Genomic DNA, 15,992 nt, shown 5'->3' with positions numbered 1-15,992 from the left:
AGATATTTCTATACGGAATTACTTATAATTTGGTAGAGTCAAAGATGAATACCGCTTGGTATTATTTTAATACTGGATTTCCTAAAGTACGTAACGATTTGTTGGCAAAAATTTGCCGAAAACTTCCTTGAAATTCAAATTTTTACCTTCCAGCGAGAAATGCTGTGTAGCTGTAGTAACATGTTTACCAACTTTACTGTCTGATTATCAGCATTCCTTCCTTTCCAAATTTTTAGCAGTTACAATTTTGCTACCAACTTATCTTAAGTAAATTTTGCAAATTTAATTTTCATAAAAATCAAAAATACTTTCAGAAAACCGAAGAATTAAAAATCCCGCTCACCAAAGAAAGGTGCATCTTAAAAAATTACGACGTCCTCAAAGGTCTCTCCTACTTTATTAATAGCGCCATCAGCTTTTCAGTCCTGAGTTGGATGGCGGAAGCAATTTTCTACTACTCCATCGGCCTCCACGTCTTGGTCTATTCGGAGTCAATTTTTAGCCAAATTCGCACCTGGGTATTCATGTCGAATATGGGGATCGTGTTTATTCTATGTGGCGACATTTGTAAAACGGTGGAAGATTCGTTGGTTGAATGGCTGGATTTTAAGGCGGGATCCACCCCAGAGAAATCGGATACTTTGACACCGAACAGATTTCAAGCCTTACTCCACCAAGCAAAGTCTCACGGGGTGGGAATATCCGGACATATTTTCATGATGGATTACACCGCTGTTTTAAGTGTAAGTGATGACTATGAATGATGCCAGTTTTCTAACAAAAACAAAGGTAAATTCCTAATTTCTTCATTGAAAATTTTACCGTTTTTGAAATTTTAGTTTGTGGCAACGATGATCACATATTTCGTCGTGTGTTCAACGTCAACTTAAACGAAAGAAAATTTACAATGTCTGAATCTTAATTCATTAAATTCATACATAGATTGTAATGATATACCTCAAACAATTTAATGTCGTGTATGCATATTTAAATACACAAATCGTAGATATATTTATGTGTGTTCCTATTTATGTACATAAATATTATTCTAATTAAATGCATTATCCATCCAACAGCGTGAATAAGTAAATTCATGCATGAATACTTGTTTATATACTTCATAATGTGCGTATTTATGTAAATATATATTAATGATTGACACTGAACTTTATTTTTTAAATATCAATACTGCGCCCCCGATACCTCATACATATGTACATACATAAATGGTGTGCATGCAGCGTTTCATCTGTTCTGAGGAATACATATTAAGCTCCGTTTACAAAAAGTAGTTATATAACAGTGTCATTTTTGTATAAAGTTTCACTTATGATTAGTAATTGATTAAGTGATTACTGATTACGCTCTGGGCCGGACCCAGTTTTAATCAGGGGTCAAAAATTAACTACGGATAAGGCTAATCTGAAGTTTTTAACCTAAGCTTTGTGGCGTATATTACATACATTGCATACATAAAATAACATTATAACAAAACATTTGCGCAGTAACACAATCAAGGCAGGTTTATGTAGATAGTCACTAAAACGTCAAGCAAATATTTTTACAAACAATGCCTGAACTATGTATGCATAAGCAGAGGTGGGCAATATACATGTATATTGAATATATAAGTATATTATATACAGTATCTCTAAGATTTCCCATTTTTTGGGCCTTGTTTATCATCTTATACAAACACGAATGTATGACTGTCGTCTCAATAATTCTCAATTCAAAGATCGAAATAGGCGAGGAATATTAACTTGCTATGAAATTAAGAGTCAACTGGGAATAGCTTCGAACTTGATTAATACACAGATTAATATAAAGAGGGCGGAATTATTTTTATTTGACAATTTTTGCATGCGATTCCGCAAAATTTTGGCACACTTTAGTAGCTTGATAATAAATTTGGGGGCCCCATGACAGATATGAGACTTTTTCTAGCCAAATTTTCTAGAAATATAATTTGTGGCACATATTTATTTGTTATATTTCAAAAATATAAAAAATCAGTTTTTGGCTAGAAAAAGTTTCACCTCTGTCAAGGTGCCCACACATTTATTATTAAGCTACTAAAATTTGCGAAAATTTTGCAGAATGGCATGCAAAAATCGTTCGAACCCCCCAAAAAACACCTTCCAAGATTACGTAATCTTCCAGATTACATAATCTGGAAATAACTCGGTTACGATTATGACCAGAATCGAAGATATATATTTAAGTCTACTACTGACTGGTTATCAATTTATAACCGACCGGTGAGAAATTTATTCCAAATCGGCAATAAATAACCGTAACCTAATTAACTTCGGCATACTTACATAAATAACCACCTACTTGCACATAGTTTCCCCAAGCTACTTGTTATGCGAGTACTTCATAATAATTACCTAATAATAATTTATCCGCAGTATCAGTGAATTTATTTTTCGAAATTCGTTGACCAAACTTAAGTATAGCAATATATACACTACACCAGGGTTGGGGGCCCCCGCTGCGCGGGGGCCCCTAGGTCGCACCTAACCTACATACCCTATTTATCCGCCACTGCTTTTTGTATATTGTATAAATACAATCTACTTCATAAAACTATAAGTACATATGTACATACATAGATGCGATTAATACAGTTTTATAATTCGATACAATCGTGTATTAATAAGTCGTTAAAATTAATTGCTCTTAAATACAATTATGTATAAAATCAGATATTATCCCAAAATTTGAATAAATCGGCCCAATTCCAAAACTAACTACTAAATTATCTCTGAAACTATAATTTCAGTACCATATCTTAATTGTTGTAAATAAAGTTTTTTACACTCTGGACAACAAAACATTTTACGTTTAGTATAACTAAATTGCTCTACTGTAAGTACTGAAAGTATTTTTGACAGCCGTCTGTAGAGTTGTGTAGATTTGTGGGCCAACTTAAATTGGTTCCGCCTATGTTCGAGCTGCTACTTGGAAGATTAGACTGTGACAAACTATGTAGAAACAGGATAACTGGCTTCGATGGCCTCCAAGTCAGATAAGACAAAGTTGCAAATTGTTCAATTTCCAGGTGTCCGGAAGCGATTGAATTGGTGTTCCCATCTCTATACATACATGGAATAAATGACAGTTAAAAATAACCGAAATACTTAACTCATCAGTTATATTTTTAAAATTTTGCTTAGAAAGAAAATATTTTCACCTTTTAATACAGTAAAAGTAAAACTCGATCACTTGATTCAGAGGCGGTGTCGCAGCAATCTTTCTCCTTTCAAGCTGTCACTTTTTCTGGCAATCTGGGCGATGTTTGTATTAGTTTTAATTCGTCAAATAACTGAATAAAATGAATTTCTGAATATGAAAAATTTCTTTCAACACAAAAAGATGAGGATTTCTACCTGTTTACATATCAGAACTCGTTAAGTGCTCCAAAATCTGTCCAATGGAAGGCTGTAATACTGCAACAGGCGACTAGTTGAAGGAGATTGAAAGATGACAAAAATTGCAGTGTCTCCAATAGAAAAAAAATGATTAAAATAATTTACCATATATGTAGAGTCCAGCGTGACCTCAAAATTTCGCTCTTGACCAGGAAATTGATGGATTTTATGCTACTCGAGAAGGATGGGAAAGACTTCGCACGATCTTTTTCCCTAAATTTATTTTAAATTTATTTTACTACAAATATTTACCTATTAATTCATAGGAAAATATTTTACTTAAGTACTTAAAGATTTAAGTCGAAAATTAGTAAACTTACACGTTCCTATCAAATTCAGATACTTAGTTGGGGAGACAATTAATTTCTTCAAACTCGGACTGTTTTTTTCTCCATGTCGCTGCTTGCGGTGCAGAAAGCAAGCTAAAAAGTTGAGCTTGCCGGGCTGAGATTGTTACATTTTTGTGATAAAGACCTCACCGAAAGTAATTGAATTTGTCTCCGCTGTGTGTGAAATGCCGTCACCGTTGACGGAGAAGATTCAACTCCGCTCTAGTGTTAACTGGGTGTTAATTTTAACATAATACGGTTAGAATTTTATTCCGTACTGTATTAAATTTAATACTGCTACATGTCGTTTGCCTTAATATGAACGGTGTTAATTTTCCATGCGCACGGATACAATTTTGGAGACAATATTATTTCCGTGCCGGTTATGTTTGTTATCACGGAATGACGGTTATGATTTTTTTGTGAGTTTTTACACCGCTTTGCTAAGAGTGTAACAATGAGTATATCAGGCTTCCTTGGTCCTTCCTTAGATTGTTGTCACATATTTATATAGTTCAAGATATTTAGAAAATACAAATAATTCTAAGCACAACACTAGGTACACAAAAACCACTGATTTTTTTTAACTATGAATAAAATAAAAAGCGCTCACATTTCCATACTGGAATCGATGGATTAAACCCGTATAATGATTCTGCTATTGGAAAGGGCAAACTTTTAATTTTGAGGCAATTTATAAATCAGCGATTTTTGGGTAGTGGTTCGAATTTTGAACTAAAAGTTATTTTAAGTTAATTAAAAAAATAGTAGGTGTGTTGAATTCTGCATGTTAAAAAAATCTGGAAACGAACATGCCTGAAACACCCATTATAACAAAGCCCTACGTTCACATTTTCATATTAACCAATTTCTGTCAATTTTTTAAATTTTATAACGTTTTTTAATTATAATTAAGTGCAATTGCATAATTGTTTAATACATTGTGCAACTGGTAACAAAAATTGGCGTCCCACAATACGAGAAACCCGGAAACTTTCCCGACTCATAAGCTTTCCAGATATGCATGATTATCTAACGATAAGTGAAAATTCAATTTAATTTTGTGCTGGCGACTTTTGCCAGTCACCGCCCGTTAAGGTTCAACAGAAATTTTTTAACTGAAAACATTAAATTACGCTTTGTATCTCATTTTTTGCAAAGTATATTGGAATTGTATATTCAATATACATGTATAGTATATTGAAGCTAAAATCCTGTATATTATATACGTATATTTGTATATTGTATATTTCAATTTTATAGTATATTGTATATACTATAAAATAGTATATACAACTATATATAGTATATTGAGTATATTGAGTATAGTATATTGAGACGAAAATTTGAGTATATTGGCGAAGTATATTCAATATACATTTTGATGTATATTGCCCACCTCTGTGCATAAGACAGGGACGTTTACTGACCAAAAGATATTGAGTAATCATTTGAAAAAGGGATAAACTGGTAAATAAAGATATAAATTTGCAAAGTTAGTACGCTTACTACTAGTTTATACATAAATGCATATACATATATTGTCCAGTTAATTTCAGTAATCCTTCAGTTCACCTTCGCAATTGACCGAGAACATACCAAACACAATTGTCAACGTTGAAAGATGAAAAGGTAATTGTGAAGCTACAATTTTTAAAAATATGTAAGTAATTTGCCTTATTTTTTTCAATTAATTACATTGTGTAACTATTTATTAGGTTCATCAATTTCGGACTTCTTGTTATTTTCTTCCTTTTAACGTCTGTTGTCCTGATTACGAATGGACGAACAATGATCAAAATTCAGCCAAGATGTCAAGTACCCCCTTTATGCTACTGTGATCCTTTGGTACAAATATATATTTATCCTACTAAAGTAAACCATTGCAAATTAAAAACAATAATCTTCGTAACTTTATTGCAGTGCGTCCCATACAATGGACTTGAATGTGAAGTTTGTTAATGATGAAGTTGGTCGCAACGCGATACAATTATTAATTATCAGTTAACTACATATCTAACATTAAGATCTATGTACACATGTGACATGAGCAAATAATTATTAAATATTCTACAGATAACTCATACAAATGAAACTGCTAACAAACCTTCAAAAAATTTAACAAATAAATTTAATCTTCACTATTTACTTGCATGTACCTGCGTCCCTTTACAACAAATAATACGATTAATGAAACCAATATCCAACCAATTGTTGCCATAAAGCCGTCCAAAACCACAGGGTGCGTAATATCCCAACCTCTGAGGCAAACTGATCTTATCGACTCAACCATCAATGTAGTCGGTATACAGCGATATAATTGACGAAGTGCCCACGTAGTGGTTTCCAAAGACCATGACATTCCTGTTATAATATCATCGTCCATAAGGATTATCTATGCAAGTTGATGACTAAAAATGTGCTCATCGCTGGATGTAAGTTGCAGGCATGCAATCCGAATTAGAACCATAGCATTTTCCATTTGTCCATTGCACAATGAGCCAACCATGGGAATTTTCGGCAAGAAACTCAAATGTTAAATATTATGAGACAAGGTTGACAAATTTTTTCAGAAAATTAATTACTAATTACCCACATCCACTCGAACCGATTAGTCCATAACTGAAATGTACATAACACATAAATTAAACAGCTTACTTATTTAGTTAACAAAAATTTACTTGGTTTAAATTTCCTACATTTCCCCCGGGGAAATATTAAGGTTTAGGTTATTGAGCACATAATTTCCTTTGCCGTAGCGTTTGAACCCGTTTTTTATTTGAACTGCCATGATTTTAATTGGATTTACTTCTCACAAGATTTTAAAATTCCTAATTATTTTTATCTGCCGAATGGATAATGCACTGCCGGAGTCAGGTTACTGTCTGCTTCGTCCTTTTTGTCTATTTATGTACTCCGGATCAGAGTCTCCGGTATTTATAATTTTCACACCTCAACCTAATGGGTTACTAAAATATCCATGTATGTACGTATGTAAGTACACATGTACATATACATATAAATTAGAGCTGTGCGTAGGGCCGGGTTTACCCTAAAAAAACCCTACCCTACCCTACCCTATAGGGTTTTGGGCGGGCCGGGTTTTTTGCCCAGGAAATTCCAGTCGGGCCGGGCGGGTCGGGCTTTTTCCAGTAGGGTTTTGGGCGGGCCGGGTTTTTTGCCCAGGAAATTCCAGTCGGGCCGGGCGGGTCGGGCTTTTTCCAGTAGGGTTTTGGGCGGGCCGGGCTTTTTTTGTAGGGCTTCGGGCTTTTTAATTTACCCTAGTGATAAAGTACAATATGGCAATTTGAAACAAAACTTCATAGTTTTATGTAGCCCCAGCTAAAGCAGAATTGTTTATCTGTAATGCTATGGAGTTGTTTTCACTGGTTGGCTGTTTCATTACACGAATCAATTTCATGAATAAATAAATCTCAACTGTAAATCACATCAGTGAGATTAAGACCAAATTATAAATACAGTTCTATTAAATACAAGGGCTTAACTCAATTTTTGTTTAAACTAAAATAACTCAAATTTAGCAAATATTGATAATAATATGCATTGGATTTGTCCACCATTGCATTTTTTATTAATACCTAGTGTGCATGTCTAATCGAGTCTCCGAAAGCCTTAGCAAGTGCTGGTTTTTTAGGATAAATACGTGCAGAACTGCACATGGGTGGGTTTACAGTAAAAAAGCCCTACCCTATAGGGTTTTGGGCGGGCCGGGCTTTTTCTCAGAAAAGCCCTATAGGGCCGGGCGGGCTGGGCTTTTTCCAGTAGGGTTTTGGGCGGGCCGGGCTTTTTTTCCAGAAAAACCCAGTAGGGCCGGGCGGGCCGGGTTTTTTCCAGTAGGGTTCTGGGCGGGCTGGGTTTTTAAAAATCGGGCCCGTGCACAGCTCTAATATAAATACGTATGTATAATACGTATAGCTAATCCTACGTAGTGTGGGACACCCCAGTGGCAGTGTAATGGATGGAATTAAATAATGATTTTAAAAAAATGTCTCTAATCTGCACACTGTAAGAATAAATAAACCCCTACGGAGTAAAATACTATCCGTGGCAGAGTTAATAGTGTTTGCACTCTCTATGGTGTACGTGGGAGCTTAAATGCAAAAGAGTTACGCGTTTTACCCCGTTTGAGTACACCGTTACCTTCAGCGGAGTAACGCTTCCACAAGGGCACTGTGAGTCGGTAACCCTTATTGGAGTACTGCTTACTCAGTACGGTGTTCTTTTTATGAGAGCGGTATATGCAAATAATTTGAAATCCATTCAATTTTGTTTACATAATTTATTTATGGAATTTTATTAATTATTCATTAATTTTAAAATTCTACAAGAACAGTATTGCTTAAAATATTGCAACAATTAAAAATTTCACTAATAAAATATAATTTACTAGTTAAAATTACAACCTGGGCATTATTTGGCCGATTAGAGCTTGCACAACCGGGGTTAATGTTGAGTTATCGCAGGGTTTTCCAGCTATACCGTGTAACAAAAATAACCATACATTTTTTGCTTCAACCGGAGGGGGCAGGTAGAAAACACTAAAGATTTTAATGCATGTATCTAAGGCTACAAAGAAACTATCCCCACAAGGGATAGCCATCCTATCTAAAATTACGAAGTAAGACTCAATCCTTAAATCGTATGTAGAACCAAGAGCCAGTATGAGGGGGGCAACATTCTTATTCTCACTCAGGACTTCCGCGACATGCGTATTTTTCTGCAACAATAAAGAAATGCTATTACTTTCATGTCGTTTTTACCTTAATTTAATACTTTTATATAATCATTCAACTTACAGATCTAAATATTATCAAGCTATTCCGAGCATCCAAATCTGTTGCTTTTATTGATCTCTTAACTCGCTTTGGCTTAGGACCGCTGTCCGACTGACTAATATTATTGTCCCCAGTGGGCGCAGGGTTTATTTTACGAGCACAGGATGGGAGAATATGTGGCAGGAGGCTGAACGCAATCAATGCTATGTCATCTAAAAATCATTGAATATTAGCTAGGTAATTGTAATTATAGTTGAAGAGCAAATAATGTTGTTAACTCACCCCCAGTTAAGTCACACCTTGGCTTTCGAATATCCAATTTTTTTTGGTAATCAACGCCACTTTCCTCTGCATAGGTGAGGAGCAATTTCGAGGCTTTCGGCCACCGCTCATACATCACAAGACTAAGCCTTGGATGTCTCGAATTGAAGTCTTCAACAATCTGAACAATAGGAAAGGATTATGTTTTTATATAAATAGCATTAAGCATATTATGTACACAACATAATTCTTACCATTCCCTTAATATCAAACAAGCGTGGTAAAATTGACGGGATCCTTCGAAACCCTACCAAGTTCTGTTGCATTTCTTCGCGAATTACAGTTCGCCTCATAAATGTGGAAGATTTCATAGTAGGAAGAACATCCTGACCCTTATTCTGTCGTAAAAATTCTAAAACTTTTTCATCCGGCTCAGGGTTATCTATAATTTGTTGTAATAATGTATATGCACGAATAATGTTTATTTACTACAATTAGTTATTCATCATCATCAGGTTCAGAATCCCAGCACGAGGACAAAATATCTGTCTCGTCATGATAGTCGGTGTTTTTACGTGACTCCAATTTCTTGCGCTGGTTTTTAATGCGTTCCATTAAATAACCTGGTGATCCTGAACCATGAGTGATATTTTGGAACCACATTGTAGATCCAAAATTCTTCTTCCTAGAATCTCCTAGTTCTGGATAACTAGTCACTAAATCCAATGCTAATTGATGTAAAGCTTCTTTGCTTGGACTGAAATCAAACGAATTTAAAGGGATAAAATAAGCAAAATTAATTAAAACGAGGGTTCATTTTTACTAGTATGTACCTACCTAACTCCTAAATTTGCTATCAAAGCATCAACCAACGCATTAGTCACTGCAATCCTATCTTCCCGGATTAGCATCCTTTTGGCCGGAATTTTTTCATTTAAAATTCTTCTAGTGGATTCGGTTCCCAAAAGCACGGACTGGATGCTCTACAAAATTAATTACTGTTAATTTCTATGAATTATTGTTAAGGCTGTTAAAATAAATAGCAAAAAATAATCATTCACGAATCCATAAAATTTTTTCTGGATCCTCGGAACGTTCAGGACATTGGATTTGTTGTTCGAGAAGTTAATCTGTAATTTAATCAATTTTCTATTGACTTTAATCTAAAAAATTAAAATGTGCTTAGGGAGCGTCCATAAATCACGTGATCGATTAGAGGGGGGGAGGCGGTCTGAAATTTGTCACGAATTATCACGGGGGGGGGGGGGGGTAGATGGTCAGATGTCACGTGACATGAGTAAAGTTTTTTGCCAATAAATGTCATGAGAGTTTATATCGTGCGTGTGGTATGATACCACACGCACGTTATATAAATTTGATTTTCATTTTGCACATTTATAAACTTGCTTCGACCTAAATTCTTATGTCTGACTGGCGTATTAAATAGTTATTTACACATGTGTGTAATGTAGCTCTAATTTGATTAATGATTTAAAAAATATTGTTATTCCGGACATGATTTAATTTGAGCATCATCTCGTGTCACGTGACCGGTGGGGGGGTAGCGAAATTATCACCACCGGTCACCAAGGGGGGGGAGGGGGTCAAAATTGTCCAAAAATCGATCACGTGATTTATGGACGCTCCCTTAATCAAACCGATGGCACACCTGGTGTAATGGTCCAGATTCTAATTCATCGGTACTATGTAATTGCAGAAATGAGCCATCAATCTCTATGGGAATTGGATCGGAGATTTGGTTAATGATCTCTCCTTGCGACGACTCGTTAATAATAGGCTCTCTGGTTGTCAATTCTTCGTGATTTGGTGATATGTCTTCCTAAGTACAGACCAAACCAATAACTTTCGCAATTAAATCATATCCTTGCGCTCTTGATAATGAAATAAGACTGGATTTAACTTACAAATAAATTGCTTGGCTGAAAATTTGGTGGGTTACGTTTCCGCTCAGGTTTGCTAAACAATGTTGGCGAAATGTTTAACCCCCGTTCTCTTATTTCGGCTTCATCTAATATTGATCCGCTAAAAACTGATGACTATGAATCCTAAATTATATATTTATTAACAACTTACATAATAATTTGAAGGGAACGCCCATAAATTATTTCACGAAAAAATGCAGAGTTTTCAAACCCTTCTTCCCCTCGTGATGCATTATGTACATCCCATTTTTACATATGGCGCAAATGGGAGTTATGTGAACCTACGTTATGTTATGAACTTATGTTCATTTATAGTTAAATTATCTTGATTTTTGGATATCCCCTCAATAAATTATTGTTTACTACCACAATAAGTTTAAATATATATTATTGGCAGAATAATAAAATGCTCTGAGTCATTGCTAAATGATATAGCAGAATAAAAGCATTGAAAATATTTTACATCATTAGAGTCAATAAGTATGGATAGTCCGGATTCATAAAGTTTGTATCCAGCGTATTGAGCAATATACTCACTACTAAACTTTTTAACTACAAAGTGACAATCGTCATTGTCCAAAATGATTCTGTCAATGCGACCAAAAATTGGCATTTCTCTGCAATATTCTAACAAGATATATCCACCCACCTCAAAATCAGAGCCATTTTTTGTAATTTTAGTCGTCACAACTATCTGATCCGTCGCCAATTTGCTAAATTTTCCCAGTAATAATTCATTTTCTATCGTGTCTGCCAAATTTATTGACTCGTAATCATTGCAAGCAAATGAGTGTGGCGAAAATGTTTCCAAAGAAAGCAGCTTAAAACAACGAGATAATTGAAAACGATATGCCAATGATTTCGAAATATTTTTGAAATTGCCTACGACATGTGCAGTTGTTTTGAAAAACTTATGGCGCGCCTCGAAGGGCATGCTCCAAAACTGATGAAGGGGTCCTATCTGCTTAATGGCGGAAGAATAGTGCAACATGTGATGATGTTTTGGTTTCAATGGCTTTCGAATCATGTCCTGATATTGGTGCAGGAATTCAGCGATAAGAGAATCAAGTAAACAAGCCCACCAGATGAAATAAAATTTGCAAGGAGGATCCTGGCTATTTCGTTTAATAACAAGAATAGTGACCAAGTTTTATCAGAAGTGTCGATCAAATCGCCAAGTAAAATAGGAAGATAAAGAGCAATACATATATTTTGCGAAGCATTTTGGCCAGATTTGGTTTCTCCCTTCATAAATGTTGGTTTAATTTGTGACGGCCTACTTTTCCCGTAATGGCGACCAAAATCATATGACTCTAGGCGATAATTCAATTTGTCAACCGACAGCTTATTTTTTGAAACCAAGTAATTTACAACGGAATGAAATAAATCAGGCACCACCCCCTCAAATAAGTCGTGCATAATATCGAAGACAAAATTGTTAATGACATGAAAATATGGTAAAGTATTCAGAATGGAAGAAAAATTCAACCCTGTTTCGCTGAGATTATTTATCTCCACATCTAACGAATAATTTGCTACAGTTCTGAGTTTAGATTTTGATTCGAAACAAACACTCTGGCACTCTTTTTTATGCATTTTACAACGCCGACAGGGATAATTTGCATTAAAACCTTCGGAAAATCCTAAAAGAGTATGTAATCCTAAATTATCTCTAATGCAATTTTTAAATTAATTTGCTCACCATTGTGTACAAACAATATTCCTTCCTCCCAAAGCTCCTTCAATTCATTAGTAATTACTCGTAAAACCGAATTTGGGGAACATAATTTGAAGTCCTCGGTTTTAAGTGATGCAACAAGAATAACATTGTCTAATTTTGAAAGGAGGTGTTGTGGAAGATCAATTATAGAGAAATAAAAGTTTGCTAGTTTGTGTTTTCCACTTTTTGAACCCAGAGGATTGGCTACTTCTGCATCATCGTAATAGAGATTGATAAATATTGTTTCTCTGGGCTGATTAAAATCTCTTACAAATTTTCCATCCCGGAAGCAAGAGAAATTTTCACCGTTAAAGTTACTATTAGTTTGCAAAATTGAGAAAAATCCTGGTTTTCGAAGCAACTGTTGAATGGATTTCTTAATAGAAATGTATTGCATAGTGACATTCTTATATTCCTGCTTTCGTGACCCCAAACTTCTAGACTGAAAGGATATGTCGGTGTCAAGGACAATTTCTTTGGGTTCAATCATGAAATTTCTACTTAATAAATACTTATCCATTTTGTATCTTGAACTAAACTGGTCAAAAACGGCTAATAAATCCCTAACCGGACTGTACTTGGTTGGATTTCCATTATAACTGTTACGAAATTCGCTAATTTTAATTACTTCTGCTATGCTTTCCTTCACGACGGACATGATTTTGGTACAACTAACCATGGGGATCTTTCCAGACTCTAAGATACTAGCGTATAATTTTGCAATGCATGATTCGAAATGTATAACTGACTCAGGACCAGAAAAGTCTTCTAATTTAGGAGGGGACAAAAACTCGTCATCTTTTTCCTCTAACTCTTCTTGATTTAGCAAATCGGTATGGCAATCAGTAAGTGATACACCACTTAAAAGTTGGGAATGAAGTTTAAAAATATTCGCAAAGTGACCAAGATAAGCCCTGCGTGCAAATGAACCATTACAATGTGGGCATTTATATTCACTCTCTAGCTTTAGTTTATGAAACTTTGTTAAATGTAGGGATAATAGCCTTAAATTTCTAAATTTATCTGTACATTTAAAACATACGTAAATACTCCCTGATTTTAGCTTAACAATGGCCTTGCTGAGTTTTGAGCGATGTCCAATACTGGGGATGAGGTCTGCGAGATCTTCCTTCGATAACTCCAGCAATTCATCATCGGTAATATGGTTTTCTGAAAATAAGAGGGAAAATTGCAATCACATTTATGAGAATAAAATTTATTGTACAATTTCGACAATTTGCAACTTTAAATTAACTATTTACCCTCAAATTTTTTGGCGTACTCTTCTAATCCGCACTGCTGCAGAAGTCGTCGCACCTCTTGCGTTGCCATTTCTGAGTGGGGGTGGTTAAACGGGGGCAAGGAAATGAAAATTTTTCCACTGCCCGAATTACACTCGCAGCGTGGTGGAAGGCGATTGAGTGGAAAATGCGCTGCTTTGTGGTGTAAGAGCCAACCTCCCGCCCAACTCACATAACTCTGCCACGGGTAAGTTATGCATTGTTAACTCTTTCTGGATTAAATCCAAGCAAAGTAGACTAAACAGAGTAAGTATTGGGGCAACCCGATGATAGGTTTGCCACTTTACCCTGTACAGAATTACCAATACCCCTGTCAGTGTATACTGGCAAGTAACTCAGCACTAAGTTACACACATTTTTAACAGTGCATAAATAAGTATGTGTTCCTATTTTCCTAACAAGCTTATATTTTTGCATTTCATATGGGACAAACCATTTTCAAGGAGTCGTGAACTTCTCTTTTCTCACGGCCATACTCACTTAACTTTGTACTTACATTTGACAGGGTCCTTATTATTCCTTACTACATATTCACTATACAATTTTCACACGTTAAGAAAACCCGGTTAACTTGCACCACATCGAATAAACATAATTGAGGTACATACATAAGTCCATATTTTAGTTAGCTAATTGACTTGGTTATTGACACTTGGAAAATTAGGTAATTTTGAAATGTGCAATTTAACGGTATATTTTACGCAAACTCCCATTGCAACGCATGTATAGATGTAAGTATGTACATGTAAATACATACATATCTGTATCTTATATCATGCAAGGATAAAAATGCGTAAATACCAACATTTCGAACCCGCATGCAAAAATAAAAGTATAAAAACCTTTAATACTTAACATATATTTTCCAACATGTTTTTAACATCAGAAATACTATACCTATCTTTAGCACTAATTTTGAGCATTTTCTTGATTAATTCTTCAAATTTGGTAGTATCTCGACCCTTTCCTAAGTCATTGAACACATCATTCTCCTCATTTCTTCTCAATTGATCAAAAAGTCTCAATTTATTTGTGATCGGGGACGATAAAATCTCGAAGTAGCAAAGTCCCAAGCTGAATATGTCCGTCTTTTCGTTACAGTCAGCCTGATTAAGGGTCATTTCCGGGCTTCGGTACAACTCGCAGCCCGCAGCGGAACAATATTCATCCTCGTTCTTATCCAACTTTACAGACAATCCGAGATCAACAATTTTCCACATGATGAAACTATTCCCGTTCAGATTGCACATAATGTTGTCCGGTTTTATGTCGCGGTGAACAATCTTAACCTTATGAAGGACACTGAGACCGTTCGAAATTTGCAGAAACATTCGCTTAATTACGACAAAATCTCTGCTTTCTAGCGGATTATCTGCCAACCATTGTTTCAAACTGAGGTGACAGTACTCCATTTGCATAAAAAGATGGTATGGGCTTCCAGAAGAAGTTTCGGACATGTCCACCATTGACAAGTCACTGTAGGCGCTGCCATCGCTATCCTCGACCCAGAAGTTTACCAAGCGGACAACATTATCGTCGCGGATATTTTGCAAATTTGCTATTTCGCGACTAAATTTTAGCACGTTGTACACACTTTCTTCAGATCCTCGGAATGCTTCGTATAAATCGATTTGCTTGATGGCGAAGATGTTTCCGGTTTTCGTACATTCAGCTTTCCATACTTTTCCATATGAACCTTTTCCCAGCGTAGTGTGTGACATGAGACGCAAGGTTTTCACGGATTGCCACGGTGTTTCTGAAAAGTCGGAAATTTCGATGCAATTTAACAAGATAAGAGAGTTGGGATAAATCGAGGGGTACTATGCAAGTTCTCCCCCGCAAGTTTTCCCCCGTAAGTTCTCCTCCGGAAATTCTCCCCCATACAAGTTCTCCTCCATACAAGTTTTCCCCCATACAAGTTTTCCCCCATACAATTCTCCTCCATACAAATTCTCCTCCATGAAAGTTTTTCCCAATCCTCAATTTTCAATTTTATGTAAAAGAGGGTTTCGGCTATGCTTATTGCATAACTCATGAAATTGTATCACTGATAAATGATAAAACCTCTTAAGGGCCCGGGGGAAGATTTACTTTTCGAAAATTGATTTTATGTTAGCAACAATAATTGCTAGGAATCTAAGATTATTTATCACTCTATAAAGTTAAGACCACGATTAATTGACACCGTTTCTATGGTACGGTCAC

General features: G+C 35.5%; 3 protein-coding genes and 1 long non-coding RNA gene across 5 annotated transcripts; 1 reads left to right on the top strand and 3 right to left on the bottom strand.

Annotated features, from left to right (window-relative positions):
- Window positions 1-5,217: 5,217 nt before the first annotated feature.
- On the top strand, window positions 5,218-5,914 carry LOC110850190. 2 transcript variants are annotated; one of them, XR_004834947.1, is made up of 4 exons: window positions 5,218-5,236; window positions 5,326-5,398; window positions 5,485-5,614; window positions 5,690-5,914. It is a non-coding gene; the product is annotated as an uncharacterized LOC110850190 (long non-coding RNA). The 2 variants fall into 2 exon arrangements; XR_002547948.2 differs by lacking the exon at window positions 5,218-5,236 and having other exon boundaries at window positions 5,289-5,398.
- Window positions 5,915-8,115: 2,201 nt separating this feature from the next.
- On the bottom strand, window positions 8,116-11,459 carry LOC118435663. Its single transcript, XM_035852032.1, has 7 exons — window positions 10,749-11,459; window positions 10,493-10,663; window positions 9,661-9,953; window positions 9,078-9,580; window positions 8,845-9,004; window positions 8,584-8,774; window positions 8,116-8,504 (listed from the first exon to the last, which is right to left on the bottom strand). Exons 4-7 carry the CDS (start codon window positions 9,192-9,194, stop codon window positions 8,184-8,186), a joined length of 789 nt encoding a protein of 262 aa, XP_035707925.1. The 5' UTR covers window positions 9,195-9,580; window positions 9,661-9,953; window positions 10,493-10,663; window positions 10,749-11,459; the 3' UTR covers window positions 8,116-8,183.
- LOC118435603 lies at window positions 9,322-13,867 on the bottom strand. Its single transcript, XM_035851898.1, has 4 exons — window positions 13,749-13,867; window positions 12,469-13,656; window positions 9,661-9,676; window positions 9,322-9,580 (listed from the first exon to the last, which is right to left on the bottom strand). Exons 1-4 carry the CDS (start codon window positions 13,816-13,818, stop codon window positions 9,322-9,324), a joined length of 1,533 nt encoding a protein of 510 aa, XP_035707791.1. The 5' UTR covers window positions 13,819-13,867.
- A 771-nt stretch (window positions 13,868-14,638) lies between these two features.
- Window positions 14,639-15,630, bottom strand: LOC118435602 (interferon-induced, double-stranded RNA-activated protein kinase-like). The gene has a single exon (XM_035851897.1). It carries the CDS (start codon window positions 15,506-15,508, stop codon window positions 14,639-14,641), a length of 870 nt encoding a protein of 289 aa, XP_035707790.1. The 5' UTR covers window positions 15,509-15,630.
- Window positions 15,631-15,992: the final 362 nt, after the last annotated feature.

Source organism: Folsomia candida, unplaced genomic scaffold (genome assembly GCF_002217175.1).
Source record: "Folsomia candida strain VU population unplaced genomic scaffold, ASM221717v1 Fcan01_Sc005, whole genome shotgun sequence".
Classification (NCBI taxonomy): domain Eukaryota; kingdom Metazoa; phylum Arthropoda; class Collembola; order Entomobryomorpha; family Isotomidae; genus Folsomia; species Folsomia candida.
This window is presented reverse-complemented; position numbering and strand designations above follow the sequence as displayed.